Source organism: Rhagoletis pomonella, unplaced genomic scaffold, assembly GCF_013731165.1.
Source record: "Rhagoletis pomonella isolate Grant_MI unplaced genomic scaffold, Rhpom_1.0 Rhpom_scaffold_00002, whole genome shotgun sequence".
Classification (NCBI taxonomy): Eukaryota; Metazoa; Arthropoda; class Insecta; order Diptera; family Tephritidae; genus Rhagoletis; species Rhagoletis pomonella.
The window spans coordinates 28,442,695-28,458,739 of NW_023458556.1; the positions used below are offsets into that span (position 1 = coordinate 28,442,695).

The 16,045-nt window shown below is 37.7% G+C and overlaps 2 protein-coding genes across 2 annotated transcripts; one reads left to right on the forward strand and one right to left on the reverse strand.

The window, feature by feature from the left end:
* Positions 1–3,768: 3,768 nt before the first annotated feature.
* Positions 3,769–4,834, forward strand: LOC118734526 (trypsin I-P1-like). The gene is made up of 3 exons (XM_036464245.1): positions 3,769–4,091; positions 4,153–4,426; positions 4,490–4,834. Exons 1-3 carry the CDS (start codon positions 3,769–3,771, stop codon positions 4,832–4,834), a joined length of 942 nt encoding a protein of 313 aa, XP_036320138.1.
* A 6,133-nt stretch (positions 4,835–10,967) lies between these two features.
* Positions 10,968–11,808, reverse strand: LOC118734527 (seminal metalloprotease 1-like). The gene is made up of 2 exons (XM_036464246.1): positions 11,595–11,808; positions 10,968–11,521 (listed from the first exon to the last, which is right to left on the reverse strand). The coding sequence occupies exons 1-2, from the start codon at positions 11,806–11,808 to the stop codon at positions 10,974–10,976; spliced, it is 762 nt and encodes a 253-aa protein (XP_036320139.1). The 3' UTR covers positions 10,968–10,973.
* Positions 11,809–16,045: the final 4,237 nt, after the last annotated feature.

Sequence of the window (16,045 nt, forward strand, 5' to 3'; positions counted from 1 at the left end):
CTTCCTCGCCGCATGTATCGCCGAAATTTGTGTGCAGTATCTTATTTTCATACCAAGAAGGTTTAGATACTGATTTCAGTTTATTTGCATGGGCATATAATTTGTTATTTTTATTTGTTAAATCAATAAATTTCTTAACGAGGGTTCTCTGAGGTGTTTATTACCGCGTGGGTGCACCGATTTGTCATATGGGTTGTTAAAGTATTTTATGTGCTCAAATTAAAGAAAGTTTCCGAAAACTACTGTGAACACAAATATATACATATATGCACCCATGCATCCCTACATATATATGTATGCAGGTAAACACACTCGCGTCGCCACAAAACATCGAAAAGCAGCAGCAGCAGCATTTAGCAAGTGTATTTTATGTGATTCGCTTGTAATGGGGAGCAACTTAATTTACTTATCTACCCTCGAGATGTCAACCTTTTCCGTTAACCGCATTATTTGCATACAAAACAATAATAACATTAACAACAAACAACAAATTACAAGCAATTCTTTTATATCAGCGTACAGGGATCACCAGCGAGAAAGAAGCCAGCGAATGCCAACAGCGGAAAAAAACAGTAAACCCCGCTGCTGTGCCACAGGAAGCCACGTTGCCAAGTTGTTAAGGAGCTAAATGAATCTCAGTCAATGCAGAAGCTGTGAAAGTGGTGGCCATGCAGCGGGTGCAACGACGCGGCGCAGCAGCGGGCGCTGAGCGGATGCTCATGTTCGAATGCGCGACATAATCGACACCGCAGATCAGTTCGACGACGATACCAACAACAACAACAAAAGCAATGACAGCAGCAGTAACAACAACGTTTATGCTTTGCGCAGCACCAGCAACAGCAAATCAGTTAAGACCACGGCCAAATCAGCAGCAATATAACAAATAAAAAAATATCGACAGTACAACAACTGGCTGGTGTGGCAACAATAATGTCAGCGAAAGCTGTGCAAATTGGCGGCTCTCAGCGATTTTACAACAGTTTTGCGATTTGGCTGCAATCGGTTAAGCTCATGTGCAATCGATATATTTGTGTTGTTGTTAGTGCTAGCTGTTGCCGCTGCTGCTGCTGCTGCTGCTGCTCCTGTTGCCACCGTTGATCATCGTGTGTGCTGATCAACAATATGTTCAATAGTTGTTATTGCTTATTGGCTATTCGCGGTATCGCCGGCTGTTGTCGCGCTCATCTGTAAGTATTTTATGTAGTTGTTTTTGTTGCTGTTGTTGGCGCTGTCAATTGCAAAGATGACAAAATGCGGCACAGTTGGTTGAACGCAACAAAATTCGTCGTATTTGTATTTGTTTCTCTTTTTTTTGGTTTGCATCAGCTCATCTGCATATCGATTTCAAAGCTTCCGTCCAGTTACTCCAAATTTTGTTTGGTGGAGGAGATATGTAAGTGGAATCAATGCGAATTGGCGACAGCGTTGACCGCATTGCAAAGATGTGCTTTGTACGCTTCCAACTGATTTGCTCGCTTCCTCATTGCTTCCAGATAAAAGTGATTAACTACACAAGTAAGTGTACATATAATTCAACAGAGCAAGGTTTTTGTTGTTCATTTTCTTTTCTGTTAGACCAATAGCCTGCGAAGCGATTTAGGCTCAGTCCAATAAAGCCCCCAACTTCTTCCTCTACGTGCCAACTGACGCCTATTGGAAAGGTTAGTTGAAGCCAAGTGCTTCTTTAACTGGGCTTTCAATCGCAGATAAGGCCGTTTCACCATACGGATCCGTGTTGATTATATTCAGGATTGGTTATCCTGTGTGTGTCCATTCGTACGACAAAACCGAGCCAGCGGACACGCAAAGCTTTTATTCGCTACACTAAACCTATATTGCTATAAAGTTCATACAGTTCATCGCAGCATCGTCTGCGGTATTCGCCGTCGCGTCGCCAAAGCGCAAAGGCCCATAAATCGTCCTCAGAATCTTCCAAGCGAACTCTCCAAGAGTCTCTTCTTCAGATGTTTTCATTATCCATGCTTCTGCGTCAGATTCCAGGACGGACATGTTCAGAGACTTCTAGAGAGTATCTTTTTTATAATGAGAGCGTTTTTCCGTCTCAGTTGCCAACTCAGTCCAAAGTATCACATGTGTGCAACAGTAATTCTTCGCTAGATGTCGAGGCTGACGGCTCGGAGAAGTCCTACCCAATAAAGACGGAGCTATAGCAGGTCAAAAACATTTTTTGTATTGCGGTGATGTTAGGCTTGGTATTTGTGAGGACATCAGTGTGCCGACAGAGCCGTCTTTCCCTCTAAGGGAACATACATTACCAGATGGATATCGTCAAATCGTAGTCCTTTAAACGTTTGCCGTGTTCGTCATTAAAGAGAAGGGTCTCCACTTTGTTTAACGCGGTGGATCCCACATTCACAAATTCGTTAACGTATAAAGAGAGGGGAATTTATTGGAAATGTCTTTTATGACACTGATTCGATATATTAATGGTCTGGATAATTATTTTGATTTCAGACTATGGAAGGAATTAGTTCTTCACTCGACCGCAGAGTCCGCATAAGAAGGACCAGACACTCAGTAAAAACCTTTGACGCATATACCTTAATTCCTTGGCTTAAGATCTTACTGGTGTAAATATCTTCACATACATACCTTCTATTCGTGCGAGTTTATTAATCACTCTCATAATTGCAAGGAATAGTAATAAAGATTCTTCACTGAAAATCAATTTTAAGCAAGTAAATACTGATCATTATTTTTTATAACCCTTCGCCATTTTTTGGTTAGGTTCAAAATTCCATCGGCATAGAACTTTTGTGGTTTATCGGCGAAAAACTAGGCCGAATGATTTTCCGCGGCTCTTTGGTCGGCCAATTTTTTACCATCTAGGCAGGGTTTGCAGGGACCAGAATAAATGGAAATCAGACGGGGCAAGACCTGGACTATATGGCGGATGCATAAAAACTTCCAACGCAAACTTTGTCAATTTGTGCAGGGTCATCAAAGATGTGTGTGACCTGGCATTGGTCGCCATTGCTTGATTGCTTTGTTCAAAAGGTCGAGTTGTATAAAGTAGAGGACCAAAGTGATCTTTTCCACCTGTGATCATTTTGACCTGGGACCATTTTGACCTGTGAATACCTTTCTTGTAGAAATTTATATTAATTTTGAGACCTGCCGAATTTATTCGCGTATCCTCCTTTCGACGAGCCTCTCGACCTCTTTGCCAATAAAATGTTTGGCCTTTAATTATCTATTCTTTTCATAGCTAGTGCTATCATTCGTATAAGGATCACATTGTATTTCTCCTATTCGAAACCATGGCATCCTAATAGCTGAAACACAATACCGGCGAACGACGAGCTCACCACCGCGAAATTTACGCTGTCAAAACAAGACCACCGCAAGCATATGACAGCCGAAGCTAAATGCGAAGTTCGTAACCGACCGAAAAGTTCCTTAAACTATCCCATAGGTCAAAGTAGTAACGAAAAGTTTTTTACAAAGAATTCTTTGGAAGCTACATACGTAAAAATTCAAAGCACTAAGGGCCGCTTTACACGGGTCGATTTCTGTTGACTGAAAAATCGACTAGAAAATCGGCCCGTGTAAAGACAGCTTCACTTTCTGTTATTGCTAAGTAAATTAAATTGACCGAATATTCATTAAAAGCTTTGCTTTCCACTTGGTTATATTTCGGTGCGTGAAGTGTTTTAGTTTTGTTTTGTTTCATGCTTCGTCGTCTCGTTTTCTATCAGTCAGCCATCAATAAGGCATATCCATCATGATATTTGCATCAAAAAAATGATATTTTTGAAATTATTAACAAACAAATTTCCCGTCATATTTCTTCTCACATTACTGCTTATTACACCATTGCATCTGTGTCATGAAAATTTAAAGAAAGAGTATCCGACACTGCACCATCATACGGCCGATGACGATTTGAATATAGATTACAATTTTCTCATCACCGGTGGCTACCGGCCCAAAAAACAGAACCTCACAAAATATTTGGTTTCGATTAGTAGCGAGAAGATGACAAAATTCTTCGGTGATGGACATTTTTGTGGTGGTTCTATTATTAAAGCGAATGTTATTGTAACCGCCGCGCATTGCATACGCAAGTAAGTACCTTTGTCCGTAAATACTTACGTATACTCAGCTTCTAAACAAGATATCCAACAGAGACATGTATGGCCTGCAGATGCTTAGATCAGTTATTGTCATAGCTGGTACGCCAAATCGTTTTGAAAAGACCGCTAAAACTCAAGTTATGAAAGTGAAGCGTTCCGTCGTTTACCACGCATCTACCGGTGGCGAATCAGCCGATATTGCGCTAATTGTGTTGCAGAAAAACATTCGTATCGATGGTGTAACTACAGACATTTTACCGCTTGCCGATAAGCCACCCAAAGCATGGATGCATTGCACCGTTGTGGGCTGGGGAAGAGTTTTCGATGTGAGTTTGTTGTAGCATTTTTCCAGTAAGGTTCTATCACTCTCTTGGTTTGGATATTTGCAGCATGGACCACTGGTGGCCGAACCTTTGTATGTGGATTTGGATATGTGGTCGAGACGTAAATGTGCATCGTACAAACGGTTTTATGAACCTTCATTGTTATGTGCGGGCGTGCTATATGATCCCGATCGTGATTCGTGCTCTGGTGACTCGGGTGGACCTTTAATATGTGAGGGAAAATTGTATGGCATTGTGTCGTTTGGCATCGGCTGTGGCACGCCTGGCTTTCCCGGCTTCTATACGAATGTGTTTAGGTACTTGAAGTGGATAGCTGAAAATCGTGCGGATTTCTATGGAATTAACTATAGTCTAATAGTGATTATGTGCTTTTGTTTAACGCTTTTGTGAACGGGGTAATAAAGGTGAAGCACATAAGATAAGGAACGTTGAGGAAATTGTTCTTAAACCTGTGTGGAGTCAAATTTGTAAGTTTTATGCATAGTGCGCCATGGTTTGGTGAATATGAGGAGTGTTTTACCAAGAAGAAACAGGTAGTGTGAGTTGCTTAAAAAGTCCGACCGGAGATTGCTACGCTAAATACAAATGTTGTCGAAAGGTGTGATATTGGGCTTTGGATAGAAAACAACAGGCATCTTCAACAGGCCACGATGCGATCGGGCACAACGCTAGCTGTCCCAGAAGAGACCCGTGTAATACAAAATTATAAGGACGCCTGGCCACAGGAAAATTTCTACAGAATATTCGGCGACTTACGGATGGGTTAAAGACCGAGGTGAGCCCCTATATAATAAGAATGGTACCTGTTTCCAGATGCCCAGAGTACACTTAAATCATAGACGGAGCACTGCTCTACATTGCTGTATGGCAGCAAATGCCGACTATTGTGCATATAGCAAAGTCTCCGAGCCTTCAAACGATTTGTAGAGAATCAATATTCCGTTCCCTGCCGCAGAAGCTGATAATTTGCCGGTGTCTTCCAGGCTGAGGTCTCAGCTGTAAAGGAGGCGATAAACGAACTTCGAATTAATTTAAAAGGTAAAGAGGTATTTATCTTTAGTGACAGCCAGGCAGAAATCAAAGCTGTGAGTTCCGTCACCACTATGTAAATCAAAAAAATTTCTGGATTGTGCCGATCTCTGCAATAGAAGGCTTACCAGAATAGTCTGAACCTCATTTGGGTTCCCGATCATAGCTATATAAAGGGTAACTGTATGGTGGACGAACTTGCAAGGCAGGCTACGGCCAAGCAGATTCTTCCGGGCAAAGAACGTATTGGTATGGCCTTCGTCACTTGCAAGCTGTTTTTATGAACATTTTTCTATACCGGCGCGAGCGAGAGATGTATGCAAACTTCGATCTGTCGAATTTCCAGGCAAACTTAGCCTAGCTGGGATCGAAAAAGGTATTTAAAGATGCAGGATGTACATATCTCACACAATTGGTGATCTAACAGGCCACGACCTTATACTATACTATACTATAGATGTTGCAGAAGTTGCAAAACTATGAAGAGGAGGAGCCCGTTCTCCATCTCTTCTGTAACTGTCTGAAATTATAGAGGAGCAGATTTCGGGGGTTTTAAGTTACCTTAACAAACTGGCAGAATGAAATCTTAGTTGCACCTACCTACCTAACTCTAACTCTGAAAATTAACAAGGACTTTTCCAAGTCATAATTTATAAAAAATACATACTTAATTAAGCAATGAGAACATCATGCCAAGCAACAACATAACTTAAATTTTTTTAAAAGGACAATGAACTAAATTCGAGAGGTTTAAATTGCTGCCAAAATTGTAAGGGTATTTCCATAAAACCATCTACTAGCGGCATGAATAAATTAAAAATACAATAAAATCCATCAAAATCATATGATGGACTTCTACGAGTATGTATTGATACGTTAAGACCAGTTGACTGCTTCAAGGCAGTAGTATGTCACTATGTACGTATAGATATTTGTACCTTAATGTAGCTACATACGTACGCACGTGTGTAAACCCCAGAAAGGAGCACCTGCCATGCGTGAGGACATAACAAAAATACGCGCAGGAAATATGTGAGAATTATTGTGTGTGCGTATCTTGGGCTCAATACAAAAATTAAATGCACCAAAACTACTCAATGCGAAATAGCCACAAATCCTGTTGTCGACTTGAATTACACCTGCAAAAAAGGATAACAAGTGCACGGCTGTGTACATAGTATGTATGTACTATGCGCGTATGTAAGTGTGTTTGTACATACTTATATAGATCGAGGCATACCCAGTACAAAATTTATGGATTAATACCAAAATGAAGAAATTAAAGTCAATCTTTTTTCTTTTTTCCTAAACTTTTATGTATTTCATCATCGCTTAATGTTACAGCACCAGGTTGACCGAGCTTTGCCCAGAGTGCATATACTTTTTAAGGTTTTCAAGATTTGGATAGCTTTAAAAAATATTTCGGAAATAAAAATTAAAAAAATTTGGATTTCGATATGTATTAAGTAAATTTATTACTCTAAAATTTAGGTGTTAACCCTATTACGAAATACGCTGAATATCTTTCATTTGATATCCATATTGTGATGTTTTAGATAAATTGTGTAGAATCGAAAATAAGTGGCAACCTTACACTATTATCCTAAGTGATAATATTTTGCATAAAGGGACAGAATTGTTTAAGAACCTTCTCTTGGCGCCCATGAAAAGTAATATTTTAGCTTTCTTTCCTAATAAAAAATTAAATAAATATGCGATTCATAATAGGTGGCAACCCTATTAAAAATATTTTTGAATTAGAGATCCTTAAAATACCTTTCATTGGATACCCATATTATGATGTTTTAATTAATTTGTAACTAATTTCGAATAGGTGGCAACCTTATATGTGGTGTAATTCACTGCTCGCAAAAGAGCGACCTAAAATTAGTCTTTGGATGATACAAGTTTTTACTGGGTGCATACTCCTATACATACAAAGATATGTATGTACGTGTGTGTAGAGCCAAGAAAATTACGCGAATTGTAGCAAAAGGACTTAAACGAATCCACAAAATTACATATACAACGCCAAAAAGAATACCAAAAAAAAGGTACGAAAATTCAAAGAAAACGGGCTAAAGAAGTTAAATAGCGATTAGCAGAAAAGCAAACAAAAGATTAATAAACAAAAAAAAAGACATAAGAATTGCACTTGTTGCAACATTATTGCTACCGTACACCGGCAGGGAATGACGCTCCATACGCAGGGGACATAATAATTCTCAGAGGGATGATAATGACAAGTGTATCTCTTGCGATTTGAGTGCGTTAATATTGTGGTTGATAATTTGAGGCGTTTTAACGACACTCCCTTGCACCACTTGCCGCCGAAGCGCCGCACGTCTTTCCACTTTTGCACGAACTCAACTGGCTAAAGGACATCTGAAATAGGGCGCTACTTACACAATAGTGTCAACTAATCGCCATTCACTCCTACTAGCTGCTCGTTTCTTTGTTGTGCAATACAAATGCAAGCACAGTTCGCAGGTGACTTCTCTCTCTCTGTTAGTGATGCCCGCAATTTCTCGACGCTTATCATAGATTTCACACGAATTTCTGAAACTCTTCAACTTGCTGTTCTGATTAGTAATTTTCCACTGAAATTTTTTTAGGATTTGCACTATTTATTTGGATTTTCGGTGCCTTTGATTTGAAAGGCATAAATGACCATCACAGTTATAATTATCTAGTGTCGTTTTACAGGAAACATGATTATTATTGTTATACATTAGACTGGGTCGGTAATGACTTCTTTGTTTATGAATTTAGAACACCAATTTGAAAGTAGCATGCATTGTGAATTATTTTCCGTCATCCCTTATCAAATTTGGTGTAATTTTTTGTTCCAGTACTTGAGTATGATTAAACAAAATTAGTCTTTTTTTGGGGTAAAACTCTGGGTAACTGACCCAGCTGCTTTTTTTTTACAATATATGCAACAATTTGTATTGTAATCTTTTTTCCGACAATTTTTTAAAAAAGTATGGTTGATTCCACAATAAAAAACATAAAAATATAGTTTCTAAACTTTGTATAAAACTCGGAAAAATTCGAAATTTTCAACTTTTTAATCAGATTTTTTAGATTTTTTTCGAGTATGCAGATATGTAGCCCAATCAATTTTATTGTAATAAGGTAGAAGTTATAAGTCGCTACGAATTACCGAATTACCTTTTTCCCGCAGTCTCTTCCATACAAAAAAATTTTTCGAAAATACTTTTTATGGAAAAAAATGCAAAACGCCTTCAACAAAAAAAAAATTCTCAAAAATCAAAGCGATTTTTGACTAAGTCAGAATTTGCATTTGTTATACTAGAATTTAGTGGGCTCAAAATGGTCCTTAAGACCGGTATAATGGAATATTGTTTTTTTTTTTTTTTAAATCTGATGTCACATAACCATTTTCGTGGTATTTAGAAAGATAAATAAATTTGTCGAGGGTGTCGATATCCTTTCAGCATTGCCTTTAAATACAGGTGTGGACTTTTACAACTTTTTTTCATATGGCGACCGACCCGGTCTAATATGCACCAATGCGGTTTAGGACAATTAGAAAAATATTTGTGCACACATTCCCATAAACCATAAAAGCGCTTATAATCTGGAAACTTCTGCTAAGCCGGTGTCAGAATTTTTCAGGAACGAAACTTCCACTTGCGCCAATTGCCGCGGTATTAGCCTTTCAAGCATCGTCTAATAGACTTATCAAGCGTATCGTGTGAATGTCTAAAGTTCACCGTCCACGAATGATTTAGGACTTGTCAGTATAGCTTTAGGTCTCCTTAAATCCACCATAAACCAGGCATTCACCACACGCTATTTGTTGATTTCAGCATAAGTTGACTAAGTTGACTGAGCTTGGAATATCTGCGAAATTCATACGTATGTATATGGGATATCACCGAGCCGTTTGATAAAAACGAGGTTTTAGATAAGGTGACTCTCTATCGTGTGATATTTCTAGTTTAATATTGACAAATTGACGTGGTTTCATAACGGACTATTTTCTGAAAGTCCAAGTGTGTCCCTTATCTGGAGCAATCACTGTAACCTAACCGTAAAGTAATAACAAGCTACCTAGACCTTTCGGGGTCATGCTCGCGCCGAAAGCCGACAGCGACGGCGAACTTGGTATCTCTGCCTGGACACTTAATCTATACACCGTTGGCTTCAAAATGGAATGCGATTTTACAAATGTTTTCCAAGCAGAAGCATTCGCTAAGCTTGGAGGATTTTACAACAAGGCCAAAATTGATCAAAGAGTGTAGGAATCTTTTAAACGCTGTAAGTAGCTAGCCAGCTCGATCTAGAGTTAGATTGGGTCCCGGGTCATCGCAACGTTTCCGGTAACGAAGCTGAAGACGAGTTAGTCGGAGAGGGTTTCAAATTGGCATCGATCGAGGAGCGGATCTTACCCGCACTTGGAACCATCTATAGATACAATTTTTTCCACAATCTTCAGAAATCGGATCAAAGTTGGGGAAAGGTGGCAGGCTGCCGTATATCCAAATTAATGGGGCCAGTGTGTGTTCTCTTAGACAGAACTTATTAAGAAAAACCAGACCTGACGCACGCAAGCGAGAAGGCTGGGCATCGTCTTAATGAAAACTAGCAGGAAACAGTAGAACACCTTCTTTTCATATGTCTCTAATGAGGAGCAGAAATACACACATCGTTGCGAGAAATATCACATATAAGCCTCTTCAATATACTCAACTTTCACACCCGCGCCGCGGATAATTATAATTTATTCATTCGAGGTATATAGTGCCAAAATGGCACTCATTATGTAGAATAGTAACTTGCTCTCTTGCTGAAAAAAATTGTGCGACTAATTTCTAAAGCGAGTATACCGAGACTAGTCTCGTACGGGTATTATCGGAGATCAGTTAGTCCCCACTAATTTCTAATGAGTAGGTACAATTAACGTTTTAATGATATGTACGCACTTAGTCAATGGAATTTCATGTGCAGCGTTGTCACATAGAGAGAGTATTCGCTTAATAAACCTGAGAACCCTGGTTCAAATCGCAGCTGGCGCAACTTTTCATTTTCGCTTTTTATACCCGTTCGAGTTTAAAAGGGAACAATTAGTCTCATCATAGGACATGTTCGAACAAAAGCGAACAGTTCACTCCATACAAAGAGATCAAAAGTAGTATTAGCCGCATGTTCCTTTGCGATTGCTCCGGGAGTCATTCCGGATTAGTCGCATTTTTTGCAGGGCTATGCCACTCGTTTAAAGTACTTACCTAAACAAATATTATTGAAGCTTAAATGAAGGAGTTGAACAGCTGAATCAGACAATGGTCGCACATAGATATATATTTCCTCCTTAAAAATTTTACTCTAATCGATTATCATTGATTCAAACATGTTAAATGAATACTAATTTCTGGGGAACCATTCAAACTTAGGACCTTTAGCTTATCTATTTTTAAAGTTAAGTTAAATCATAAATCACATTGATAAATTAACGGCCCTTAGCTTTATTACTCTAAACTGTCACCGGGCAGCGATACATTGTATTCAATTTGTTGATATCACTTTGGCTCAAACCACGTCGCTGGCCCATTATACCGGCCGCTTCATCCTTCAACGGGACTATAGTCATTTCGCCATTTGCCGAGAAAGCATACGCTGTATAATGTAGCACACTACCATAATCGTATTCCTCATCGTAATCGTCGACAAAGTCCTCATCGTATTTATTGAAATTACTTTCGTAGCCAGATCGAATGTTTTCAGTTGCGATGCGCACATATTCATCACGATTCGAAGCGCTCTGCATATGGTAAAATCCGAGCGTATGTAAGAACTCATGCACGATTGTGCCGAGACGGAAGCAACCGGAATCCAAAGCATAAGTCTGAAGATTATAGGTTTGAACGCGATTCAACCAACCAACACTCGAATAACAACCATCAGCATAGCTAGTTATATTCACATAATATTGCTGGTCGTCAGTGGCTTCCTTAAATCGGATGCATGAAACCTCTTCCAAAATTTGAATGCCTCGCAAAATATGATTACGATGTGCCTCATCTATATATGCACATAAGTAAGAGCATACTACATTTGTCGTATGTTTCAAAAAAAAAAATATACGCTTATTTACCTAAAACACCTTCATTGAATTTGTAGTAGACAGTGTTATTTGGCCAGCGTCGGGTTTCGTTACGATATCCATTGCGCTGCGAAGAGCTCAATACGATGTCGCCTTCAAAGTAGCCAGCTATCAGCTCAGGGTCTTCTTCAATGGGTGGGCTTAGTGGTGCCGCTAAACCAGCACCAATTACCGAAAGCAATGCAAAGATCGAAATAATCTTCATGATTTCTTAATTGTAATTTCACAATCCGAGCTCGCGAAGGTGTCGACCCTAACTAAATGGTGAATGGCAGTTGACTTAGTGAAATTATTTTTATAACGTTATAAATGAATTCCAAAAAGTATGATAAGTTTAATGAGATTAATGAGTTTTTAGCAAATCCGAATTCTGCCAATTTTAGGCCGAACTTCTTCAGTTACCAATGGCAATAAGTCAGCAATTTTTCGATACCAAATTTTGATGCAGTTCGGCATGATGCCATATCGGAAAAAATTCTCACTTATTCCCATTGGTAATTAACCGATTCATATCTAAGTATGTAGGTATGTCTATCCAAATTGTGGGATGTTGCTACATCGTCATTGATTTTAGACAGTTTGTTTGATTACATATCTCTAACTTGTAAGTAACTGCTCTTTTCTGCCCTAAGCGCTTATCTAAGAAAGCTTTCATCATTCTTAACTTTGGATTTCAAAATAATTGGTGTCGTACCCACAACTCATAGGGTCGTCGGCCTAACAGCGACTCAATAGAATAATCCACTGTTAGCAGCTACTTAGTTATCAGCTTATGATTTCTTCTAAAACCATACCCGGCTGTAATAAAACAAAAATTTATAGCTTTGGCACACGGCGCTACCATCGACTGTTGGTTTTTTTACACACGCAATTTACGTATCTACAAATAAATCGATCGAAATACCTCAAATATGTGTAGGACACGTAAATGCTGATAACATTTTTATGTACTTTAAGGTATGTATGTACATTGGCATTTTGTTGTAAAACAAATAAACATAACTTATTAATTTCAAAAAGGTTTTAAAATAATTATCTTCTACTTAAATGTACAAATCGTGTGAACCCAGCTTAAGAGTCATCATGCTCAGCAAAATGATTTACAGTAGAAGGGGTGGTACTACAAATTGTGCAGTGGTCGATTACACAAAAAACTAAACCATTCTGATTTTTTCCTTCTTATTAATATCACGGTGCGACTGTAAATTTTACACACAAAAAATTGTATATACGTATTCGCGAAACGAAAGGCCAAATATAGTAAAACTGCGTTTTGGTTTTTCTCTCTAACGTCAGAATTTTTTTTGAAGGACTTTGAAATTAAAAAAAAAAAAACATAATTACTTCGAAAAATTAATAAAAAATTCAGTTCAGTAAATTAATAAAAAATTCAGTAGAGGAACAGCATGACTATCAAATTAAAGAGAAAATTCTGTAGAATTAAGCCTGATTAAATTTTTTGGTGCATAAGATCGACTAAATAGGTATTGAAAATGTCCTTTTCACATTTTATCATTGAATATCCTTGAAATTTCACAATAATTATTTTCGAAAAAATTGTAAGTTAAGGACTAATATGCACTAGATCACATCCGAGAATTTCGTCTTTCTAACTTTATTCGCCGAAGGTGGTAAAACACTCGCATACGAACTGAAATTCTTACCGAATATCATCTTACTAGATTACACACAGCCTGACTGGGCGCACCCTCGAATGTTTATGGAGCCAGGAGCATGCCCGGGGACAAGAAGGAAAGCATTCAACACCTTCTCTGTCATTGCCCGCCACTATCACAACGGGGAAGAAAATTTTTGACAGTTAATTCTTCGATTATTTGGGTGACTTCAAATCAATGGCTATTAAGAGCTTTTCGACTTTTTTGCTGAGCAGCCGTGGTTTCTAGCGTAACGAGTATAACTGTGAACTCCCATGCGACATCAAAAGGGATCCTGGGTATGGGTGTGAGACTCTCACAGGCGACTGTCGCCCAATCTAACCTAACGGCTATTCGAAAATAAACATAAACGCGATTCTGCACAATGACATTCGATTTGGTTCAAAGCTTGCCTAATTTTATACTAAAACTGACATAAATGGACTTGATTTTTTAATTTTTTTTTCTTAAAAATTATGGGTGTTGTAAGTATCGATAAAACTGCAAATTTTGGTCAACACAATTTTTTAAAAGTTGACTATTTGTTGTTCCAACTACCTAAATGAGGCATCATTGGATATATAGTGAATCCAGCTATGTACGTATCTGCTTTACTAGTTTAATAACTTTTTATATAAAATTTCTTTTGAAATAAAGGTGAGTTTTAATTTTTTAAAGTTCCATCCATATTCCTAAATTTATTTTTGCAATACCCTATTCAGTCATTTCAAAAGACATCTTATATGAAAAATTATTAAAAGATCGCAGTAAAGAATTTTGTTGACCTTTATGTCGCACATAATTTTTAAGGAAAAGAATTTGAAGTCTATATCTGTCAGTTTTACTTAGTATAAATTAGGCTGTGAGCAAATTTTGAGCCAAATCAAAGGCCATCACGCAAAAAATCACCAATTTATCTGATGAAAAATATTACGCCTACATTCTAGAAGTTTCGAAATTCTCTCTACGTTGCACTTCGGCACACTACCATAATATATATGTAAATATGTATGTATGCACAAGTGCATTACTTATTCCCATGTAGCTTATTTGAAATATCACATTTCTGCAGGCGAATTCAAAGACATTTATTTCAAAAAAACCGATTTTCACTTTTTAAAATTCACAGCATATTTTTAAGCCCATCATAAAATATGCACATCATCAACATATCATATTTTAATACCAAAACACAGTTAACGGAAAAAAATCACTCAACCAGCTAAAAATCACACGAGCGTCCGCTCACTATTCGAATGCAAGTTTAGCCATTTGCCAAAGTGCTTCCTTCTCATTCAATTTTCCTGCGATCATGCTTTAAGCATTCAGAGCGCTTTGTTTTTTTTCGTTTTTAGAAATTTTTGTATTCATACGCTCATATTTTTGCACAGGCGATCTTGTAATCAGCGCATCCTTAATAAATCATAAATTTATTCGAGCAAATATTTCTTTAGGGAAGCATACAATTGATTTGTAAGTATGTATGCACATAAGACTGCATCACCAAAAAAAAGTTGCGGTTTTTCCGCCGGGATTACAAAATTTATTATATTTTAAGACGTCCAGCAGGACCGATTTGAGAATACCGCCAAAAATGTATTTTTTATGAATAAAAATAGTTTCTTAAAGAACTTTTTGAAAAAAGTCCCCTCTTACAAAAGAGATAAAGTTTAAAAAATCTGCATAAAAATATTTAAAAATCTTTTCAAGGGAATCGTAATAATGAGATTTTTGATGCTGTTTTTTTATCTTTTTTCAAACATTGATTTACGATAAACTTGAATAACTGGGCCAAAACTATTTTGTTTTGGACTTACGAGATCTCAGTAAAAAAGTACTATTGTACTATTTTTATTTCTTTTCAAAAAATTTTTGAAATTTTTTTAAAAATATTGTTATGCAAATTTTTTAAGCTTAAACCGTTTTGTCATTTGAGGGGATTTTTTCAAAAAAAAAAAATCTTTATTCATAAAAAACAAAATTTTTGGAGATATTTTCAAATCGGTTCAACTTACGTAAATCTTAATATTTTTCGGAAATATTTTGGTGGACGTCTTAAAATAAAATATAATTTATAATTCCAATGGAAACACAGTACCGATTTTATTTTTTTTTTGTATGGGGAGTGATGCAGTCTAATGCACATATGCACGAAAATATAGTTGTATGTTTATATGCGCAAGGCTTTGCGCATAAGTACGACTACATTTCCGCGCATAAGCATACACTTGTCAGTTGGCAGCCAGTCAGTTCGTCACATATGTAGCTATTGAATGCATTGTTTTGATGCCATTCACTCAACTGGTGTCCAACATTGGTGTCTGCAGTCACACATCTCAACCAGCGAACCACCAGCCGGCAAACACCAACCTTCTGGGCCGTGAGCCAACATGTCCAACAATTGATGCAAACAGCATCTTTACCAGCATTACGTCCGTCCGTTTCACCTTATGCCAACTTTACACCGATCATTTATTCTTATGTGTTTATACGAACGTACAGACATACATACATACATACATAGGCACGTATGATGATTGTCCGTCCGCGCATACAGATTTCTGCATATATTTTCTGCTCTTCCAGAGATGTGGTAAAAAAACGATCACTTCTTATATGTGAATAGTTGTTGTCTTTGCCGGTTGTCTTGCGAATGACAAACGTATTATTAACTTCACACAAAAAGCGTTCGATTTTGCACCGTTTGCTGTCGTTGAGTGTCGCACCTACTCGCGCACAACTTCACACACGAGGCAACTCCTTCACACATACATACATACATACATA

Excerpts from the sequence above, each read along its gene's own strand:
- LOC118734526 (XM_036464245.1), top strand. The coding sequence starts at position 3,769 with ATGATATTTTTGAAATTATTAACAAACAAATTTCCCGTCATATTTCTT. Across the intron at positions 4,092-4,152 it reads GCCGCGCATTGCATACGCAA|AGACATGTATGGCCTGCAGA; the intron begins GTAAGTACCTTT and ends GATATCCAACAG. Across the intron at positions 4,427-4,489 it reads GCTGGGGAAGAGTTTTCGAT|CATGGACCACTGGTGGCCGA; the intron begins GTGAGTTTGTTG and ends GGATATTTGCAG.
- LOC118734527 (XM_036464246.1), bottom strand. The coding sequence starts at position 11,808 with ATGAAGATTATTTCGATCTTTGCATTGCTTTCGGTAATTGGTGCTGGT. Across the intron at positions 11,522-11,594 it reads ATTCAATGAAGGTGTTTTAG|ATGAGGCACATCGTAATCAT; the intron begins GTAAATAAGCGT and ends GTGCATATATAG.